We start from the raw sequence: 20,559 nt of genomic DNA on the forward strand, positions 1-20,559 counted from the left end.
CGGTGCTCCTTCCCCCGCGAAGGAGCCCCCGGTGCAGCCGTGCCCGCGCCGCAGCTCCCGCAAGGCGCGCGCGCAGCCGGGGCCCCGGGAGCGCGCCCTCGCAGCGGCCCCGGGAGCGCGCCCCCTCAGCGGCCCCGGGCCCGCCCCCGAGCGCCGCCATTGGCCGCCGCGCCTGTCCATCAGCGCGCGGGGCGGGGCCAGCCCCAGGCGTTCGTCATCGCGGGGCGACGGCGCGGCCCGGCCCGGCCCGGTGTCATGGCGGCGGCGGTGGTGGTGCCCAGTCCGCTCCCCCCCGGCGCCCGCGCTCCGGAGGTCGACCCCGCGGCCTCCGAGGTAGCGAGCAGCGCCCTGCGCTGTCTGGCCGGGCTGGCGGGGCAGGTGAGTGCGGGGCGGGCGGAGGGGGAGGTCCTGGGCGGAGCTGGGCTGGGCGCCGCGCCCGCTTCACAACACCTCGCTTTGGGGGCTCGCGTAGGGCTGGCTCCTGCCTCTCCCCGGCCTGCGGGGCCCTTGTGGGCTCCAGGAATAGGGCAGGGCGCTCGACAGGACATAAGTCTGCCACAGACAAGGGAGCTGCCTCTCTTCTGGGAGTGCCCGCCTCGTTTCTGCCGGGGCTGGGGCGGCGGTGCCGGCTGCCGGCCCCGCTGCCTCCGGCCGGGGCAGCCCCTGCGTGCGTGGCTGCTGCTGCTGCTTCTCTCCCGCAGCCGGGACCGTGCCTCGGCCTCGCAGTGACGGGACGTCGCGTGCCACTTCGTAGTTTGACGGATGAGATCTTCCATGGGAAAGTGCAATTTGCTTCATTGCTGTATCTTAATTAATTACTTTGAGTTGAAAAGCTACTGAAAGCTTACAGTGCATTAAATCAAAATAAGTTTTCAGGAGCTTGAAGTTAGCCCTGCCTTGGTAATGACAGGCTATGAAGCACACAGTGCATCTAAGGGTCAGAAGTTTTAAAGGTGCTCTGCTCTATGGTACTTAAATTGAAACACCTACTTTCTGTTCAGTAACGTCTGTGAGTTGTGAAACAAATGTTACAGTAGTGGTGAAGGCCCTTATCAGTAGAATGTTTTAGTAATAACTTATTTATTGGTATAAACAATTTACAGATTAATTTTCCACTGTGGAAACATTAATGTAGTTCTGTGAAGGCAGTAGAAGTACGCTCTTACTTCAAGAGTTAGCAGTTTGAAGGTTTGGGGCCAGATGATGAACAATATCTGCGGGAGCTAGTGCAACTCAACGTACGTTTGGTACAGAAATGGGCTCTTAGATGCAGAGGCCGTTTAGGAGTAGCTGCTGGCTGATCTGAAATGATTTTTTTAGAGTGTTTCACCTCTCATCTGTATAGAATTCTATTATATTTGCTTCTCTCCTTCAACTATGCTAGCAGTTGTCTCTGTTTTCAAACAAAAGGCAACCAAAATTAAGGGCTTGATAATTCAGGCACTTAGTGAAGAGTCTCAGTTTTCCTGTCTCTAAAATGGTTAAAAACTAGCGTGGCTTTTGAACAGGAGTACAGCACTAAACAGTGTGATGTCCAGACACAGCTGACTCATAGGATTACTGAGGCATGAAGACTATATATTGAGGTTTAAAGGCCCCATGATTCTTCCTGGTGAAAATTCTGAATGTGATCAAAGAGCTAGTGACTATCAGTTTATCTAAGTGGGAGGACAACACTAGGAATGACAGTAATAGAACACATCAGAGAAAAGCTGGAACTCTTGTATTTATGAAAAACACAAAGGAGAATAAGAGGAAAGTTTCCTAAGATTTTAACTAGGGTATTCATCACAAGTTTATTAATTGTTTCTAAACTACATTAAAAACTCCTATTTTCCCTCTTGACTTCAGCAGCTTACTTTTTCTGCAAAGCTGGCTCTACAACTAGCATGTCATTGGAAAGGCCCTGGTGATTTTTAAAAATAACTGTGTGTGCACAGACCATTGTGAGAGAACTGTTTAGAGTTGCTACATCCCCTAAGTAAAGTTACAGTAGCAATGGTGCAGAGTAGAATTGTCTTCTTTGGTGTTTGGAGTGTCTTCTTTCCATGACAACAGACGCCTTTCACTGTCCGGTGCATTGGTTGGGTAAGGGTCTGGTTGCTCCATCTTAGCTGTGAAAGTCCTTTTAATTGTTCAGTTATGATCCTTTCCAGTTGCTGACACTTGTCTGCCAGTGCTTGAGTACTGACAGATTTAACTGCTGTATTTTACCCCCTTACAGATTCTAGCAAACTGTCTTGCATTTCTGAGTGAAACTACTGATTCCCCATTTCCCTTTTAGAGAGATGACTGAGCATGTGCCAAATTGTTAGCAGTCACAGTTTAATTCATTATAGTAGTTTAGGTTGGATTTATGCTAGTAAATTGGGCTGTAAGCAAGAATATTTCTGGCACAGGATTTTTTTTTTACTGGAGCAATCAATGGCAGTACATGACCAGGAGGACATCTGAGAATAACAGCTCTTAAAACCAATAACTGATCCTGAAAAGTTCTTTAAGATTCAAGTGATAGCCAGTGTTTATATAAAACAAATTTTAAAGGGCTGAAATTACATATGATCCTGTTAATTGAATAGGCTGTGGACTTGTAATTAGTCAAAGGCTTTGACTAATGAAGTTATGAAAACATTGAATTTATAAATCTGTCACAGTTCTAATGAGTAGTAGAATGTGAAAGACTGAGAACTTACTCTATTGTACTAGAAACTTCTGTTGATGCAGGAGGGCTTTATACTTTTATTTAAAAGCAGTGTCTATGAATTAAAAATATGACTGTCCTCTACATTATTCTAAGTTCTGTTGCTTTTTGTGCCTTGAACCACCTAGACAGGAGTTGTCCATTGTGATATGAAGGCACATATCAGCTTATTCTTTTTGAAAAAGGAGGCTTATTAGGAAATTGCAGTAGCACTTCTATTTTGTTTAATTTGGATGATTTAATCTACACCTTTCTTACCCTGTCAGTGGACTGTAATATAGCATATAGGAGATATTACTCTAGAAACTTTGGGCAGAAATATGTGCTTCAGATGATCACATCCACAGTGGCTTAATTCCTAAAGTAAATTTTATTCCTACTATGTTCTAAATACATTCTTGATTTTGAAACTTCTTCAAGATTAGTATATCCAAGAACATTACTTTTCCTACATCCTGTGTACTTAGCTTAAATACTAAACAGGGATAACCATTTGTGAAAATTATCTAAAATGCATTCTATATCTAGTCAGACTGTCTCCTTTGCTATGTAATTTGGGAACTAACCCTGAATTTAGCAAGGCTGGTCTTTGACTAAAGGAGGAAGGTTCAGGCTTATAATTCTTTACAAAATTGTGTTAATGCTGGGATTTGAAACTAACATGGGACAGCTTATCATCCACAGCTTTGCCTGCAGAGTGATGGAGGCATTCTTGTGTCCAATTCTCAGTGTTTCATACACTTTGTGGTGGCTTCAGGACATGAGTGCATATGCATTCTGTGTTCTTGTGTATAATGTTTGATGCTGTTGGAAGTTAAATGTCTCTAGACCATGAGTTAAAGGTCACTTTTGTCATCTTGAGGTACCTTTTTCTGTTTCCACCCCCACTTTTTATTTTAATGGAAGGAATGAGGAATAGATATACAAATATGCATATCAATTGGGAATTCAGTGTTGCAAGCAGAGTACCTGTAGGTCTTCTTGATTTCAAACAAGAATTTTATCTGTATTTAGAATTTGAGGTATCACTTGCAGGATGTTTGGTTGGAAAACAACCTTCTTAGCTTTGGGAAATGAAAGTGATCATCTCTTTAAGCTTTTCTTGAGAAAAGCCTTAGTGTAACAAAAAGGGCAGAGTTGGGTATGAAAGTGTGTTAGCTCATTAGAGTTTAATGATAATTATCTTTGTATTAGAAAGTATATTTATAGCTTGTAGAAGATACATACTTCTTTTAAATAATAATTCAAATTTATCATGTGTTTTTTTCTTTATTGTCTTGGGAGTTAAATATTGCAATTCCTTGGCAGTGAGAATAGACTGTGGAAATTGTTCATTTCAATATGAATGAATATACAGGAAAATAGTGTGATTTGAAAATAGTTGTAATAGTGATGCTGTGTAATCTAGAGTTTGTTAAACTTTGAGATATTAAAAAATATCCCTTTTTTTTATGCACTTATTTTTAATATAAAGCTTCCTTTGGATTAGCAGCAAGTAAAAATTCAAGATTGAGCTGTGGTGTTACATCAAGACATGGGTCATGCAGGCATAGATAGTCTTGCGATCTTGGAATAAAATGCATGAACTTACAGGACTCTGGTATCCTGGGTCATGTTCTTCATACTGGTGGTTCTAGAATCCACTAAAAGAAAAGATGGTTTGAGTGATTAACATGAACAACATGCTTTCATACAAGAATTAATTAAATAAAGCCAAGGATCAAATTAATACAATGAAAGTGTGATGACTTAGGAAGGAGTTTTTAATTTTATAATATATTCTACAAATACTAGCTTACTTGGAAAATGACAGCTGCTTGGACTATAATTAATATCAAATCTTTCCAACGTTCTCATCTAAAATTGGAATGGGTCTATATGAGACTGAGCATAATTCTTGTCGTGTAGGAGTCTTGTATACTTTTTTGATGTTAATACATATAATTTTTTATTGTTTTGCCCTGTTGAAGCTTAATCTTGGAGAGGATATTGTGAAAGTTGTAATCGATTGGAGCAAGCTTCAGAGCACATCAGCACTTCAGCCAGCCTTGCTCTTTAGTGCACTTCAGCAGCATATTTTATGTTTACAGGTAAATATCTCATGGGACACATTTGGCTTGACAAAAGTGATCAACAACTAAAAGTAATCTCAACTGTAAAATTCCAGTAATTTTGTTCTTACATTGCTGTGTTCAATAAAAAAGGATTGAAAAAGTATTAAATGCTTGGGATTCCACTATGCTCCATAGGTACTCACATTTACAGATTTTTCAGATTAGTGGTGGGAATAGCCACTGTAGGTGAGCAGGCTGAATAACTGCAGCCTCATTGATTTCTAGACTAGCATTGTAAATGTGATACATTTCCATCTATGGTGGGTTATAATTAAGCAATAAGACACGGCAGGTGTGTGTCATGCTATGATAATGATTCCATGCGTTGGGTGAGTTTTGAGGCTCATGGAGTGCTTTCAGTGGTTCAAGAAGTGGCATTATCCCAGCATGACACATCCTGGAGTGTCTTACTGCAATTAAATATATTTTCAACGTAGGTTTTTTTTTTTTTAAAGAGTAATTTCTTTGACATTAATGTCTCATCTTGCCAAGTAGCCAGTCACCATTACTGTCATTTCTTTTAACTATTTGAAACTTTGCAACCCTGCCAAAAGTAATTTAGTTGCATGGCAGGGAGGGCTAGCAGTTTGTCAGCTGGTAACTGAGCAGTGTTTTGACCTTGATAGTTCATATGTAGAAGATGGGATTTGAGTACTACTATTTTGCTTTAGCTAGTCAATGAATTATTTGAGGTGCCTAGTACTGAGAGGATGAAAAGGGAAGTCTCTGTATTTTCTTGTCTGTAGGTAAAAAAAAACCCCTTTGTTTTCCAGACATCCACCAGATCTTTGGTGTGATGAACAGAAAGAGAAAATATGTAAGATAAAAGCAAATAAAATCTACATCCAACATGTAAGAATGCTGCAAGTGGGAATTTGATTCCATTTCAGAAAATGTGACTGCTAAAAATCATGTTGTCTTTAAAAAAATTAAAATAATTTATTGAGACAAAATAAGCAGTGAAATTCAGACTAGATGAAACTGATGGAAATTAAAAAGAGACAGGGACATATATATGTACTGACGTTTTGATGTTACATCGTATATAAGAGTTACTACAATAAAATAAGCATTTTTCCTGCCAGAAATGTCAGTGCCTTTTCTCATTTAATTTCATGACCTAAGTAGATAATCAACTGTGTCAAGCAAAGCATGTGTTCATCATAATGCCTATGTATTTCATGTCTGTGTTCTCTCATTCACTTGGGCAACTAGGGTTTCAAGTGGTGAATGTAGTGCTGATGTGATAAAGGCTTTACAGTGTAAGAGCACCAGATTTCATGTTAAGGAGGAAAAATACTAAGCCTTACAACTGAGTAAGCATTTGAATGACATGTTAATTAAGTGGCATTGAAGCTTTGATTTAGCTAGTAACACAGAAGTATGGGCAGATTTTCACAGAAATTTGGGAGTTTTCCTCTACAAACCTCTAAAAGACAGATCAAAAAGGTCAGAATTGTGGTGTGCACAATATTTGGAACTTCTTTTTAATCTTATTACTGTGTTCCATCAGAGGAAGGTGTTGTAATTACCAAAATTATTTCCATTGGTTGGGTTTGGAAATTGTAATAGGACTTGTCTTCTTGGCTTTGGGACTTTTGGACTTGTATTTTTTAAACCCTAATACACTGTTTTCTTTGTTCAGCCTCTCTTAGAAAAACTCCAGTCACTGATCAAAGAGGAAAATGTAGGCCATGTTGAACCTGGAGGTAAAACAGAAAGCCAGACAAGTTTAGATGTTTATGATGGTAACAGTCAGATTGAAGAAAAATATGGAAGTTATGACTTGAGAGATCTGAAGGATGCTCATTTTAATTTTGATCCAGAAGTAGTCCAAATAAAAGCTGGAAAAGCAGAAGTAAGTGATTTTAAAAGTTAAAAGAAGTATGTGAGTTTAAAAACAGAAAAATGAAAGACCTTTCTAAATTTTAAATTTAAAGAATGAAATAGATATATGCCATCATGTTTATTACCTGCAGATTGACAGACGGATATCAGCCTTCATCGAGAGGAAACAAGCCGAGATCAATGAAAATAATGTCAGGGAATTTTGCAATGTTATTGATTGTAATCAAGGTAACTGGCTAGCCAGACTTTAATCTTCATGGCAATTTAAGTTTTGTGGGGGGTTTTTTGCTGGTTTGTTTTTGGGTTGTTTTTTGGTTTGATTTGTTTTTTTTGTTTTTCAAAAGCACTAATCCATATTTAAAACAGAACTTTTTTCAAGAGTAACTTTCTTTTAAAATTTAGAACTTGCATTCACGTCAGAAAAATAAATTGAGTAGTCACTGGATGACAATGTTTAATGCCTCCCATGCAGAAAGATTATATCTATTATTATGTTAATTTTAAGAACTGCTGTCTTGGATCAGATGATTTTGTAGCTATTGTTCCCAGTGTTTTAACTAGGTGTTCCTCCACAGTAAATGGAATCGCAATTCAGAAATGTCTTGTGAATTCCATATTCAAATTGAAGTTAATTTAATGCTAGTTAAATTGTAAGTAAGTATTTTTTTCAATGAATTTGAATTACTAGCTACTTGAAATGAGTTTTTCTTTTTAATGTTGCTCACATTGTAGTACAATTGGCTGTATCTGTAACCAATCTTAAATCCATCTGGCAGACTGGATCCCATTTACAGGATCAGTAACTATAGCCAAATGCATCTTGGAAGTTAAGACAGTTTTATATACATAACTACGTAAGTAGTACAGAGATATTTTCGAAGTACCTGTGAACCCATATGTGCATTGTCTCTATGAGGTACTTAAGCTCTTAGAGATCAAAGCTTATTGTTCAGTAAGCTTCGTAGAGAGTTTAGCTGCTTGAATATTAGTTGGAATGCAAAGGACATCTGAAGTTTAGTAGAATATGCTAGATCGTGAAATATTTTTTCCCAAAATTGTTAATTTTGTACAGAAGAATTGATAATAAGGCTTGTCTCATTGTTCAGGCATAATAAAATATGTGTAGAGCTTTGGTGTAATGATCAGAGATTAAAATAAAAACATTAGAATAAATTAAGGTCGTCCATACTATAGGTTGTATGGTTAGGCAAATGGAAGAAGTCACATGGATCAGAATAAATGCAGAAAGGTTTAGGAAAGAATGCTGACAAGTAAACTAGATCAGTCGAAAAATAGGAGTTTCAGAAAAGGACATAAAGCCAGAATAACCATGGTAAGCAGGAAAAAGGCTTCTGTACAGGAGGAAGGAAATAAGTTACAGAGAAATGCAGTGAAAAGTAAGAACCAAATAAATTTGGTCCTGATCCATTAAACTTCTATATACACGTGTGAGTACATTTATATGAACAACTTGTCCAATTAAAAGCAGTAAGTCCAAGCAAGTGTTTCAAACTATTAATGGGCAAGTGTTTATAGAATGAAATAAGTATTCCTGATTTTTTTTAAATTATTTGAAGCATTTTAATTAGATTTGTTTAAAGCCTCAAAGTTCATGGTGGTTAGAATATTTTCAATTATAAATACATAATTTGAACCTCACTTGTTATATCATTATTTATTTAGAAAATAGCTGTGCCAGAACAGATGCAATTTTCACACCCTATCCTGGATTTAAAAGTCATATAAAGGGTAAGCAACTCTTTTAATACCCATTTAAGTGTCCAGATATAACAGCACTGATAAGTTTTTGATACCAAAACTTTTTATAGAATGCTCAAAAATGCAAACTTAATGTGTTGATTTTTTACTCTAGTGAATATTTTACATCTTCATTTATGTCTTCAAGGTTTTAAATCACTTATCTGCTTCACTAAATGAATGGTTAGGCACTAAAGACCGAAACAAAATAGCCTATTTTCATTGTCTGAAAGGAAATGTGGAAAACATAAAGCAGGACAGAGAAGCTGAACAATATTTAGTTTTTCTTCCAAGGCGAAAGAAACCATCAATAAGGAATTGAGATTAAATAGGATTATCTTCTATTTTTCATTAGTTGTTGCAAGTGTATTGAAATAGAATATAATTTTGGGACAGTGGAAGTTCTAAGACATAGATTTAGAAGAAGTGGCGAGCTGGGGAATGAGTTTATCACTGCACTACTTTTTGGAAGGGAATAAATAATATAGAAATTATGTCCAACAAAAGTCCAAAGATATTGGTTGTTCATCTGCTGCTCTCTAGGTGTACACAAATTACCGTTCTTTAAAAACAAAATACCCGAAATGAGAATGAAAGCAAGCCTCTTCTGCATTTTTGAGAGTGGTCATATTCAGTTATCCACTTGATATTGGTCCTAGAAACCAATTAATTATTTTTAATTCTGTAATTTAGAATCATACTGTAAAGCAAAATAATAAGTATTGAAAGGTATGGTAAGCTAAGAAGGAAATGGGGAAGTGAGTTTGATTTTAGAATCTTTCACAAAGAACCTCTTTGAATAATCACTGTTTAAACTGAGTGTTAATTTGTTGGTTGGATGGCAGCATAATACAGGAAAAAAGGGAAGCTTTCACTTCAAGGAGCAGTTCGTAACTGAAATGTGAAAAACACTTAGAAAAGAATTGGAAGTAAAACCAGCATAAATACATTCTTGCTTCTTAAAGCAAGAATTTAGCATGTTGCCTTCATGAAGTATTGAGTAGGATGGTGTATGTATGTCTGTGCTTTAGCATCTGGAGCTGCCAATATAGTCTTTAAATCTGCTGTACATCGCAGTAGTTCTATGAGGAGAACTTAAGAAATTACTCTGATTTAATGAGAAGTGAGCAAAATCTTCTCATGAAGACATGACTCAGCATGGGTAAAAGATAGTCCTAGATGCAGCTAAAAGTCGCTAAAGCTTTTATCCAGATGACAAAAATTAGAAGTGAACTTCCTTGCTGAGGTTTGTATTGGTTCTTCAGTTGTGTACCTCCCCTCATCTTCATGTATTTATGATGCTTCCTGTAATATTAGGTCTGGCCTCTTCTTTGCATTCACAAAAGCTCTCATGTGCAACTGCTGACATAGATATCAAGGTTTCTGCTGTTTATCAGCAGCTGATGATAAATTCTTGACACTGCCGTTCTACATGAATGTATGAGTAATTCTTATACTTTGCATATGTAAAATACAGGGGTTTTGTTAAGTTTGGTTACTCATGCAAAATAATAAGAAAATGCTTTTACTTGAACTTTTGATCTTGCTGTGTGTGGGACCCTTCACATGCAAGACATCTGTAAAACTGATTTTACACAGGTTTTCATGCTTCAGTATTTTGATTCTTTTAGTTAGATCTGCTTTGCGTTTCATACGCATATATGTGAAATTTATTTTCTCTTTACCTAGTTTCTAGGGTAGTAAATACATATGGACCTCAGACTAGATCTGAAGGAATGCATGGGTCCAGTCACAAAGCCAGTGTACCCATTCATGATTGTGGAAACCAAGCTGTTGAGGAGAGATTGCAAAACATTGAAGCACACTTACGGCTACAAACAGGTTTGTATGATGTTACAATTTTGACATTGGTGTGCCATTTTATACTACAGTTATGATTACTGTGGTGAAACTAGGCAAGCCTATAAAAACTGATACTGTAAAAAAAGTTAGTAGATCTACTGAAGGGGTTTGTTCACCCCAAGTACAGTGATCTAGTGTTTAGGGTTTCATGCCCAAAATGGAACCCAGGTTTATGCCCAATTTGAGATGCTGAGTTAGCAAATGGACACTTTATGTGGTGGCAAATAAGAGAGAGGCACATTAGAACAGGATTTAAAATAATATGGAATAGCTGGAGATTGGGGTTTTCCATAGCCACTGGAGTCCTGCCTTGACCCACTTAACAGGAAAAGCTGAGTTTAGGACTAAGGGCTGCTTCATGGACAATTTGTGGGCTGGTGGTAAAATCAACAAAAAGGATGACCTGAAAGCTTTTCCTAAAGATGGATGTTTCTTGAAATCCATTTAGGCATAAAGCTTATTTCCCAGAATGTGGAAAGCTTGTTGTCACTACTTCTTTTTAGGCCTGCAAACATGAGTCCATACATTTCACTAAAATAAATGCCATAGTTGTCAGGCTACTGATTTTTTTTTTTTTTTGGAAAGTTGCTTTCTTTACCCCAGCCCCAGTTTTCCATAATATGGCACTGAGGCACAATAAGGCATTTATCAAGGAGGAATTAGTATTTTTCTTGAAAATTATTTTCAAAACAGAACAGAAGCCCAATCTCCATCTAGTTAAGCGAATTTTCTACACATGACACTGCAGACACACTTGATTTTTGTCTTCTGAATACTGAATAGATGCCAATCCATTATCTTAAAAATATTTGGAACATTGACTAGCTTGCTAGATTCCTGTGACTGTGTAGTGGATTAAAGTTCTCTGGTAGCAAGGAGAATAAGATATGCATAGATACTCTTGAGGCTGCAGACAGAGCTTGTCTCAAAAATAAGCTAGCTTTTGTGCATAGAAATAGAATTTGGAAGTGGCTAGCCAGCATTAGGATTACAATGTGCAGATTTGGAGTTTATGCATATATCACATATCAGGGACAATGATTGGAAGTAGCTGAGGAGGGGTCCTTGCTTCCAGGTTGTGCCTCTAATAGGTGATTAAATTTTGTTTAAAGGAATAGGTCGGTTAAACAGTATAGGTTAAGAAGATGGAAGCATACAACACCAGCTCAACTCCTGTTCAAACCAGCAGTCATGGGGAGCATCTCAATATTATTTGATGCATACCCCATGACCAATGTATTGCAAAGAATGATCATTAGTTGTTTCGGGGACCTTGACAGGCATACTTCAGCCAACTACATGAAGTTGTCTTACTGCTTTCATTGACTACACTGGCTTATCAATCAGGTTTTACCCCAAATCATATTAATTATCCTTCCTTGATATTATCCCATCCATTTGTTTTGTTCAGCTACTGGTTGATAGCTAATCTTGAAGAATTCAAATGTCAGACTTGCAGTCTTCAGTTAAATAAATCATTCAAGCGCTTTTCCTGATTTCTTTGCATTACTACTGATGTATTTAGGTGGTCCAGTACCAAGAGACATTTATCAGAGAATTAAGAAGCTTGAAGACAAAATCCTTGAGCTGGAAGGACTGTCTCCTGAATATTTTCAATCTGTAGTAAGAAATTTTCTTACCTTCTTTCAGCATATTTAAATGTGTTTATGCCTTTTGTGCTTGAATCTTTGATGTACAGAGGAAGACTTAGAGTTGGAGGGCTGACACTTTTAATATACAACTCTGGCTTGGTGTAGTGGTTATGTTACACATGGACCATCTAATCAAGGTCATATTTACCTAATTTCTCACTCAGAAGAAGAAAGTATGTGTTGGGGGGCGGGGGAAATTGCTGCCACCCAAGCTTAACTAATTTGTAAGAAATGTGTCAGAGAGTTTGTATTTGTCCCCCTTGCCTTAAAATCCGAAATGCTTCTTATGTCAAGAAAATTGACTGAAGTTTTGATTTTTGATACAAATCATTAATGGCTTGAAACAGCTGAAATAGTTTGGGCTTCTGTACATGATCTGATTGCTAATGATATGTGAATAACTTCCAAAAGGATGAGAGAGTAAACTGTCTGAAAATTGCTTCATGTGATTCTATGACTTAGTTTTCTTTATTTCTGGTTTTGAGGCAGAGCTCTGTCTCTCTGAACCTTAACCTTCACTCACCAAAGGGTATTAGGACAAAGAGAGCATTAGTTGTTACTACATCAGGCTCTATTTGACTGTAGAAATTTCTTGTCTGTTATCTTGCTCTTTTTTCCCCACGTAACAGTAAGAATGTCTCTTTTACTGTTGATTGCGATTTAATCTATAACTTCTTTCTTGAGACTAGCCAAAGAAGAGTCAGTAAATAAAAATCAATAGCAATAGTACACATTTTTGTTTAATTTTTTAAATTTGTGTTGGAGACCAGTAAAGTTCTTTATTTGTGAGGCTGTTCCTTCTGGCTGAAAACCAGAAGTTAAAACATTCACTTTCATTAGCTGAAATTTCTATTGAAAATGCTTTAGGATCTCTAGAATGAGGATCAGGTAAAAATTGTGATGGTGGCAATAGTAGTGCTGCACAGTAATTAGCACATTTTATCCCAACTTTTGCGTAAATATTGGTGTGGATATAGGCAAATTTTAGGGATGAAAATATTGACAGTTTCAAAAGCTGAGTTCTGTCTGAAGGAAGCTTCAGATAAATTGATAGTTGTTGACTGCCAAGTGTGGAGAAGCTTCAACAGCTTCTGACTGCTCTCCAGTAGTATTTCTCATGATCCAGAGTACTTAATTAGAAGAAAGGTTTCTTTAATCCATGAATGGATTAAATGGAATGGCAGTCAGTGGGGTTTTTTATACTTTAAAGACTCTTAACAATTTGTAGTCTTCTGTCAGTGCAACATTAAGTCTGTTTTGATTGTCTTTTCTTCAGAGCTGTTCTGGCAAGAGGAGAAAGGTTCAATCTCCCCATGTAAGTGCTATTAACTCTTGTTTTTCTTAAGTTTAGGATGTTTTGTGTGGAAAGTAAGCAGGAGTTCTATGAAGCAAGTATGTAAGTTCTCAGAAGTAGCTGCATCAGTATTGGATAGCTTGCTGTCAAAGAGAGAAGGAAGGAGACAGAAAGTTAATAGATGTTATGATGAAATGAGTCCTCTATGAATACATACTAGGGTTTTCACCTGTTAGGAGGATGATAGAATAAAAGAAATCTATAATGCTGTTAGTCAAGCTGAGAGTAACAGGCAATTTCTGCATTCTGATCAGCCCTCTATTAATGTCTTCTGTTTTTGTTTTGTAGCATAGTGGTTTTTGTTGATTTAAAAATTATTTTTCAATCTGCTTTATCAGTTTATGAAAAGACAAAAGTAGAAATGGCTGGCTTGGTGAAAGGACTGCATTATAGCAGATACTAACCTGTCAGTAAGGCTTGCCGTTTTCACAACACCATTACATAAGGGAATGCATATACCACGTACCTCTTAGGCCACAAGAGAGAAGTTATCATAGGTGAAGGTGGGACCATGGCTGGATCCTTGCTATCACCCTTGGAGACAGATGGATTGGAGAGAATGCTTAGAATGAGATATGGGCATTTGAGACTTGACAAAGTAGGCTTGTTTACGAAAAACAAGGGTGAAATATTTTTATAAAAAGGATGATGACCAGATTGTGTAAGAAAACATAAAAGAATTGTCAGGTTAAGTGGCAAAGAGGAGCTTGATGTTGGGCAGTAGGGGAAAAAAACCCTTTAACTGTAAACCCAAGATCTGCAAAATCTAGGTAGTCTCATCCAGTGTTTTAACAAGAAGGGATTTCTTAGGGTTTTTTATGAGCAGACTAAAGAAGTACCTAATAAAAATGGCATGAACGTATTGATCCATGATTAGGACTGTCTTGCAAGTTTGTATTCTTTTTCCTTTAAATTTAAATAGGCAAAGACTAGATTCAGACAATTCTGCAGAAGGAGTTCTATCACTTAGTACAATATGCAGCGACCTCAAGTATCAAGTGATAAGCCACTTCTCTAGCAATTACAAGATGTAAATGATTGTGATTTTTATTTTGTTCTTTTAGCAGAGCTATTCACTGGCTGAACTTGATGAAAAGATCAATGCTATAAAACAGGCATTACTGAGGAAAACAAAAGAAAGCAAGTTCAAGGAGGCTGAGCAGCTTCTTCGATAAAAATGTTTTCAGAATTCTCATCATGATTTACACATACCTAAACCATAGACCCGAGCAGTGTTCATCAGAGATGACTAGCAATGAAGACAAAGCAGGCATATAAGCTCCCTTTGGATGATCTTCAAAGCTTTCTTTCAGAGTAACTTGTTTAAAAGCATCCTTATTAATGACATAGTTACTTTAAAATTAAGAATGTTTCAGGAATGTCATTCTAATAATCTGTTCCCTTCTGTTATAAAGGAGGACTGCAGCATTGTTTGTATGTGAAAGGTCTTAACCTGCACACAAAAGCTGTCACGTGTTATTCTTGGTGACTAAGTATTCAAAAGGACTATCTTTTGGATACTGTTCATGTAAGTAGTTTGCACAGACTTGGAAATTAAATTAAATACTTTCTCAGAAATACACTGACTTTGGAAAAAAAAATTACCTAAACCTTGCAGAATGCATGCTTGCCTGTGGTTTTTTTTCTGTATTTGTCACTGTTTTCACAGATGTTAGAAATGCAGCAAATTGCATTTGTGTTACAGGTGTTTATGGAAACCATATATGTGTAAATAAAACCAACTGTTCTTCACTTTTTCAGTGTCTTGTGGGAATTCAAATTTTGTAACGTGTTCACAAACAATGTATTCTAAAAACCATCCCAGAGGAGATTTTGAGGAGCATGCCAGCAAGGCATCAACTTCCCTTCTATATGCTTGCTTACATGATGGAAGCATGGATACTAGCTTGAAGTCTGACCTTTGGCCAGACAATGAAGCGAGATTGTGTTGTGACTTTTTGTTCGGTTTTGTTTGTTTTTTAATAAATCATTTTCTATTTATATCAGTTTTATTTACTGTCATTATTTCAGTTTAGAAGAAAAGTAGCTGCTATGGAGAAAGCTTTTTGTAAACTGCTCTACTTAGAGCAGTCATATTGTTGATGTCCCTGTATTAGTTTCTGTGACAGGTGTTATGAACAGCACTGACTTGACACCGCCTTTGAAGAATAGTAGGTATTTTCTGTGACCTTGTCTTTTTTTCCAGAATAACATTTGTTATAGCAAATGCAGCTAATGTTTCTCTGGAGGTGAACCAGCAGAAATGGGAGAGAAAGCTGCTTGAGTTCTTGTCCTGGCTCCAGGAAGGATGACAGTATGATGGTAACCTCTTAAGGTGCTGCTTGTCCTTCCCAGAAGAGATCTGAGTGCCTCGGATACAACTGTGAAGAGGTACTGTTGCAGGTGAAGATTGTCATGTGTGTTACAGTATCCTACAGAGACAACTTTTGTTACATGAAGCATTGCCATTGTTGAACATCCTAACAGTATGTTTTATGAGGGTGTTTTGGTGAAGCAGCACAGTGAGCTTCAAGTAGATAAGCTTTAGTTCTTTTTATGGTCCTCTGGCCCAGGAGCCGTAGCTCGATAGAGTACAATGTAAAGTTGCCACACCACACACTTCAAACAGTACTTGAAGAGTGGTAGGAGGTGGCTGTTACAGGGCCAGGAGGAATGGCCAAAGGGATTTAGCTTTTACAAGGCAGTAGCTTCCACTCATCGTACAAGTACTGGTAGCACATGGTAGCATAATGAATAGCTGAGGAAACAACAGCAACTGTACTCTGGATGGTAATTTTTTAACCCTATATAATCGATCAAATGCATGTGACGGACAAACTTGATAAATGTCATGTGGCATTCATCTTGCTTTGTTCTTAGTCACCTTTTTGCCATTATTTGGTTTCAAGTTCTTACTTTCTTGAATGCTTAATGCCAAAGTGCCTGTACTGTAAAAATTCAGGGGGTAGATATTCTCTGCTTTGAGCTGAATTTAAACATACTTGCATATTTCAGAGGTCTGCCAAGCTGTTGGAAGTTTCCTGTCCTCTGCTATATGACTTGATGTGAAAAGGCATAGAGGAACAGGATGCTGTGGTTCATCACTGTGGTTCAGTGATACTGGTCTTACCAGTTTATCCTTCCTTGCCTTTTGTCTCCTTGGGTTTTACCTTCTATGACTAACTTCCACTGTCAGGACTGTTTCTGCAGAAAGATGAACTCTCACCACAACCCCATAATAAAGTGGATGCAGCTTTGACCTCTTACATCTCCCTTTTTCCAGAACTACTCATTCTGCTGTTCTTCCTCTGCATCTGAAACACTCCAGTACTTGCTGATAGGTGCAGCTGCAGTAGCTGTAGTCTGAGAGGTAACCAAAGATTAAGCAAAAGCAGAGGAAGTACTTACTGTACTATTGATCTCTCTGAGAGAGTAGGGGGTGGGTATTGATGCTGAGAAATCCTCTCAAATATCCACATGTTGAAGGTGAGACAGACTTTAAACAGCACACTTGCTTGTGAGCCTAAACCAATGAAGAATCTGCTCTATGCTTATTATTTTACTGGCAGTGGATTTGCTCACAGACAGGGATACAGTCTTACAAGAAAACCAGAAGAAAAGTTTCTCAAATTACTTGCAAATTAAAGATCTCTGGACTGACAGGCAGGGAGAATGCCTGTTGCTGTACAATAGATGTTCCTGCCATGATGCAGAAAAGTAGAGATGTCTCCACAAAAGCACTTACATTCTTTCACAGACAAACTTCAGAGAAATATACTGGTGTACTCACACCCTTCCATCCCAAAGAGAAATACAGCAGATGGAAGCTTAGCAAGAGTCAGAAGAACCCGAGCCTCTTGCCATCAGGCAGAAGAGGGGGGACCTAAAAGAAGGGAGGGATTGGAAACAGGTCCCTGTTTGGAAGGCAGGAGAATCTCCTACCAGCCTCTCTTGCCATCTCAGGTGCACTTGTGGAATTGGTATGAGATTTTAGAACTCGATAATCAAGCAAGTGATGGTGAAGGAGAAGGTCTACCTAGGGGCTCGGCCAGAGCAAGTCAGTCAACCAGACACATTGCAACTATGGGTTTTAGGAAAGAAAGAATGGTAATTGTAGTGATTTCCTGATCAGGGAAACTGAAGGCCCCGTACACTGGCTGGATCCATCCCAAAGTCAGCTGCCTCCCTGGAGTTCAGGTAAGAGATGTTACTAGGAGATGAGTAACATCTGATTATTACCCATTTCTGATTGATCAGGTTATCAGTGATGAGGCAGAGAAGTTCTAGGGCAGTTAAAAAGGACTTCAGGATGCTAAAATAACTGGTTGAAGGGATAGGAGCACAGGTGTTTCTCTCAATCCCTTCGATAACAGGGAAGAATGATAAAAGCGAGATTTTGCCTTTCCAGTTTTCACTGTAAATGACTTAATGGCATCCTTGTAGTCTTCCTGAATTTCCTGTCCCCTTTTCCAAAGGGTATAAACTCTTGTTTTTCCCCTGAGTCCTAGCAAAAGCTCCCTTTTCAGCCAGTCTGGTAGTCTTTCCTGTTGGCTTGCCTGTGAGCATATAGGGACAGTCTGCTCCTGCACCTTTCAGATTTTCTTCTTATAATATGCTAGCCTTTAAGCCACATGTTGATCAGGTGGGTTCTCCTGTTCCTTTTATCATTCTTCCCTGTTACCACCCAGATTTGGGTTACACAACATTAATTCTGTAGAGAAGGTGTTCCCATTTGGGAAACCTTGCACTGAACGTAACAGCAACCGGTTGCAGGATAATATATCACAAGGTTCAGATGAAATTCTGTGAAGCTTTCCCTCACATGTCCAATTAAAATTCCAGGTAATTAGGAATTGCATTGCTTAATTAACTTAGAACAGGGTTATCATTGTTCTAGTGTACAGCTATTTCACACTATCAAAAGCTGCAACCTTAGTGTGCTGTAAACTCACTGGAAAAGAGAGAATGACCATCATATGTATGTCCTGGAGAGAGATTGCAAAGCATTCCAGGTTGCCAAGGCACTTATCTGAGCTGCATCTCTACTGCCCTGGTGTTTGCAAGGAGCATGCTTTGAAGGAAATGCAAAAAATCCCTGTAGCCAACCAAGAACTGAAAGTATAGCTTTGTTTCCAGTGCAAGAACTCAAGACAGACTTTTATCCCAGCTTCAATATATGAAATTCACATATAAAATTCTGTCTCCTTGTTTATGTTTAACTGAAAGCTGATCTATTGATATTTCCAGGTTTTGTCAGAGTCCAATAGCCTGTGTTTCACCTCAGTTATTAAGGGCTTCCAGTTACAAGATAAAAAGGATAATTGTACAACACTGTAAATTTGGCATTAATTATTTGAGGAAAATGTCTAAGAGCATCACTATTACAGCAAGAACATTTGTCTCACATTGCTCTTTAGCACCTTGTGTGAGAGATGTAGTAAAATATTGGAGCTCATATTACTGTGCAGTTCTGCAGTGTGTGCATGATCGGTTTCCTTGCTTCAGGCTCCTCTGAGTAGGGAGCGATTCATCTCTAGGAGGCTAATTTCTTACAGTTGAGTGCAGGATTTTAATAAATAAACCCAAAAGTGAAGTGCCCTTTTGAACAGCCCTCATATCAGCAGGTAATATCAGTAATTTAGAAAACTCAAACCATTCACCATTCTATCCAATGTATTGTGATCAGTCCTGGATTATTTATTTATTTATTTAATACATCACAATTTATCTCTTGTTTTAATTAAGACCTTACAACAATACTGGGAAATTTTAACTCCAGAATGCTGAAAATTATTTTTTTTGAAAGACAAGCAGTCAAAATACTGAATAAAAGTAAATTTTTGATTGATCAGTTTGCAAATCATTTGCACTGGTGAGAATAAACAATGTATTTTCTACTGTAGCAGATGCTGTAGCAGTAGCCATCCTCTCCTCAATGAAAACCTGGAGAGAAGGCTTTGAAGGGGCAATAAAAAGTCTTTGGAAAGATTCCCTTACCTTTTCCCTTGCCCCATAAAAGTGGGTGTTTCCCATAACCCTTCCTGTTGAAGAGTTGTCAAATGCTCCAGGCTTTTGTAGCTGTAGGGCTCTTCTTTCAGCCATGCTCACACAGGAGCCCACATAACCCTCTCACAACTGCTCGCTACCTCAAAGCATGGCAGAAGGTGGCTGAAACTATCCCCAGCCCTGTGGGTTTCTAAGGATCCAGGCAACCTGTCCAGAGGGGCTGGGCTACACATTGCCAGCATTGCACTAGCCCAGATAATTTGCCTCTGTGATTAGGAAGAGGGTTTGGTGACATGTCAGATAATCCATCCCACCCAAGAGCAGTGAGACCCAACTCAACGGGTCTCCAGGAGTTTTCTTGACATTTCTTCATAGGATATATGAATTTGACTTCTTCTGACTTTAATGACTCTGATGGGGGAGAGGTGGGAGAACATACTGTAGAAAATCTAATAATTGAGAAACAGGAAAAAAGAAAGCACAACTTAAAACAACTACTTCTGTAGATCTAATGGAACTGCCTTGTCATGGACAAAACACTTAAAAATAACAATGAAAAGAATAGGCATTGTTTGAAGGTATTATTTAGAAATCATCTAAATTTTTAAAGGTTAATTAGTGTAATTTACCCATCTTGATTATTAAAAAGGGTTATACATGAACAATAAACATAAGAGTTCAATCCATTTTATTTCCACTGTTAATTCATCCAAATATGATTAGCTTTTTATGACCATCTAATTGATTTGTAGAATTCTGTCCAGTACAGATGGGCTACTGTTCATGACTACTTTCATAGCATTTATATTATTGTTGCTCTGATTTTTATTCAAGGCCAAACAGAGGGGAATATAAGAGCGTGATGTTCACCTAAACATAACAATGACATTAAATTTCTATTTGGCTCTGAGACAAGAATAGATTTGTGGAGACAATCTACTATGAATACAAATAAGTTGTTTATACATAAATATAATAACACTTCTTACTTAATTATGAATTATTTCACCGGTTCTACAATATGCTGTTATCAAGTTTTGTAGCGACAGCCAGGCTAAATCAGTTGTCACAAACTCATTTGACTCAAAACTAGAATTATACACCTACTAATGCTTGTGAGAGAAAAAAAGCTATGCCTTTGTAGCCTGTTCTGCAATAATTCTAATAACCCTCTAATACGTAGTCTCTTATACAGCTGTACATGCATATGCTACATTATTTCATACATAGTTAATACGTACAGAATTTTGCATTTAATGGAAA

The 20,559-nt window shown here is 38.0% G+C and overlaps 1 protein-coding gene across 2 annotated transcripts; it reads left to right on the forward strand.

The window, feature by feature from the left end:
* Positions 1 to 234: 234 nt before the first annotated feature.
* On the forward strand, positions 235 to 15,296 carry MBIP (MAP3K12 binding inhibitory protein 1). Of its 2 annotated transcripts, none has more exons than XM_053980815.1 (9): positions 235 to 378; positions 4,672 to 4,791; positions 6,461 to 6,673; positions 6,795 to 6,891; positions 8,347 to 8,412; positions 10,111 to 10,263; positions 11,810 to 11,907; positions 13,213 to 13,251; positions 14,355 to 15,296. In XM_053980815.1, exons 1-9 carry the CDS (start codon positions 256 to 258, stop codon positions 14,463 to 14,465), a joined length of 1,020 nt encoding a protein of 339 aa, XP_053836790.1. In that variant the 5' UTR covers positions 235 to 255; the 3' UTR covers positions 14,466 to 15,296. The 2 variants fall into 2 exon arrangements, with proteins under 2 accessions (XP_053836790.1, XP_053836791.1); XM_053980816.1 differs by having other exon boundaries at positions 14,358 to 15,296.
* Positions 15,297 to 20,559: the final 5,263 nt, after the last annotated feature.

This window comes from Vidua macroura, chromosome 6, assembly GCF_024509145.1.
Source record: "Vidua macroura isolate BioBank_ID:100142 chromosome 6, ASM2450914v1, whole genome shotgun sequence".
NCBI classification, from domain to species: Eukaryota; Metazoa; Chordata; class Aves; order Passeriformes; family Viduidae; genus Vidua; species Vidua macroura.

Excerpts from the sequence above, each read along its gene's own strand:
- MBIP (XM_053980815.1), top strand. The coding sequence starts at position 256 with ATGGCGGCGGCGGTGGTGGTGCCCAGTCCGCTCCCCCCCGGCGCCCGC. Across the intron at positions 10,264-11,809 it reads ACACTTACGGCTACAAACAG|GTGGTCCAGTACCAAGAGAC; the intron begins GTTTGTATGATG and ends TGATGTATTTAG. Across the intron at positions 13,252-14,354 it reads GAAAGGTTCAATCTCCCCAT|CAGAGCTATTCACTGGCTGA; the intron begins GTAAGTGCTATT and ends TTGTTCTTTTAG.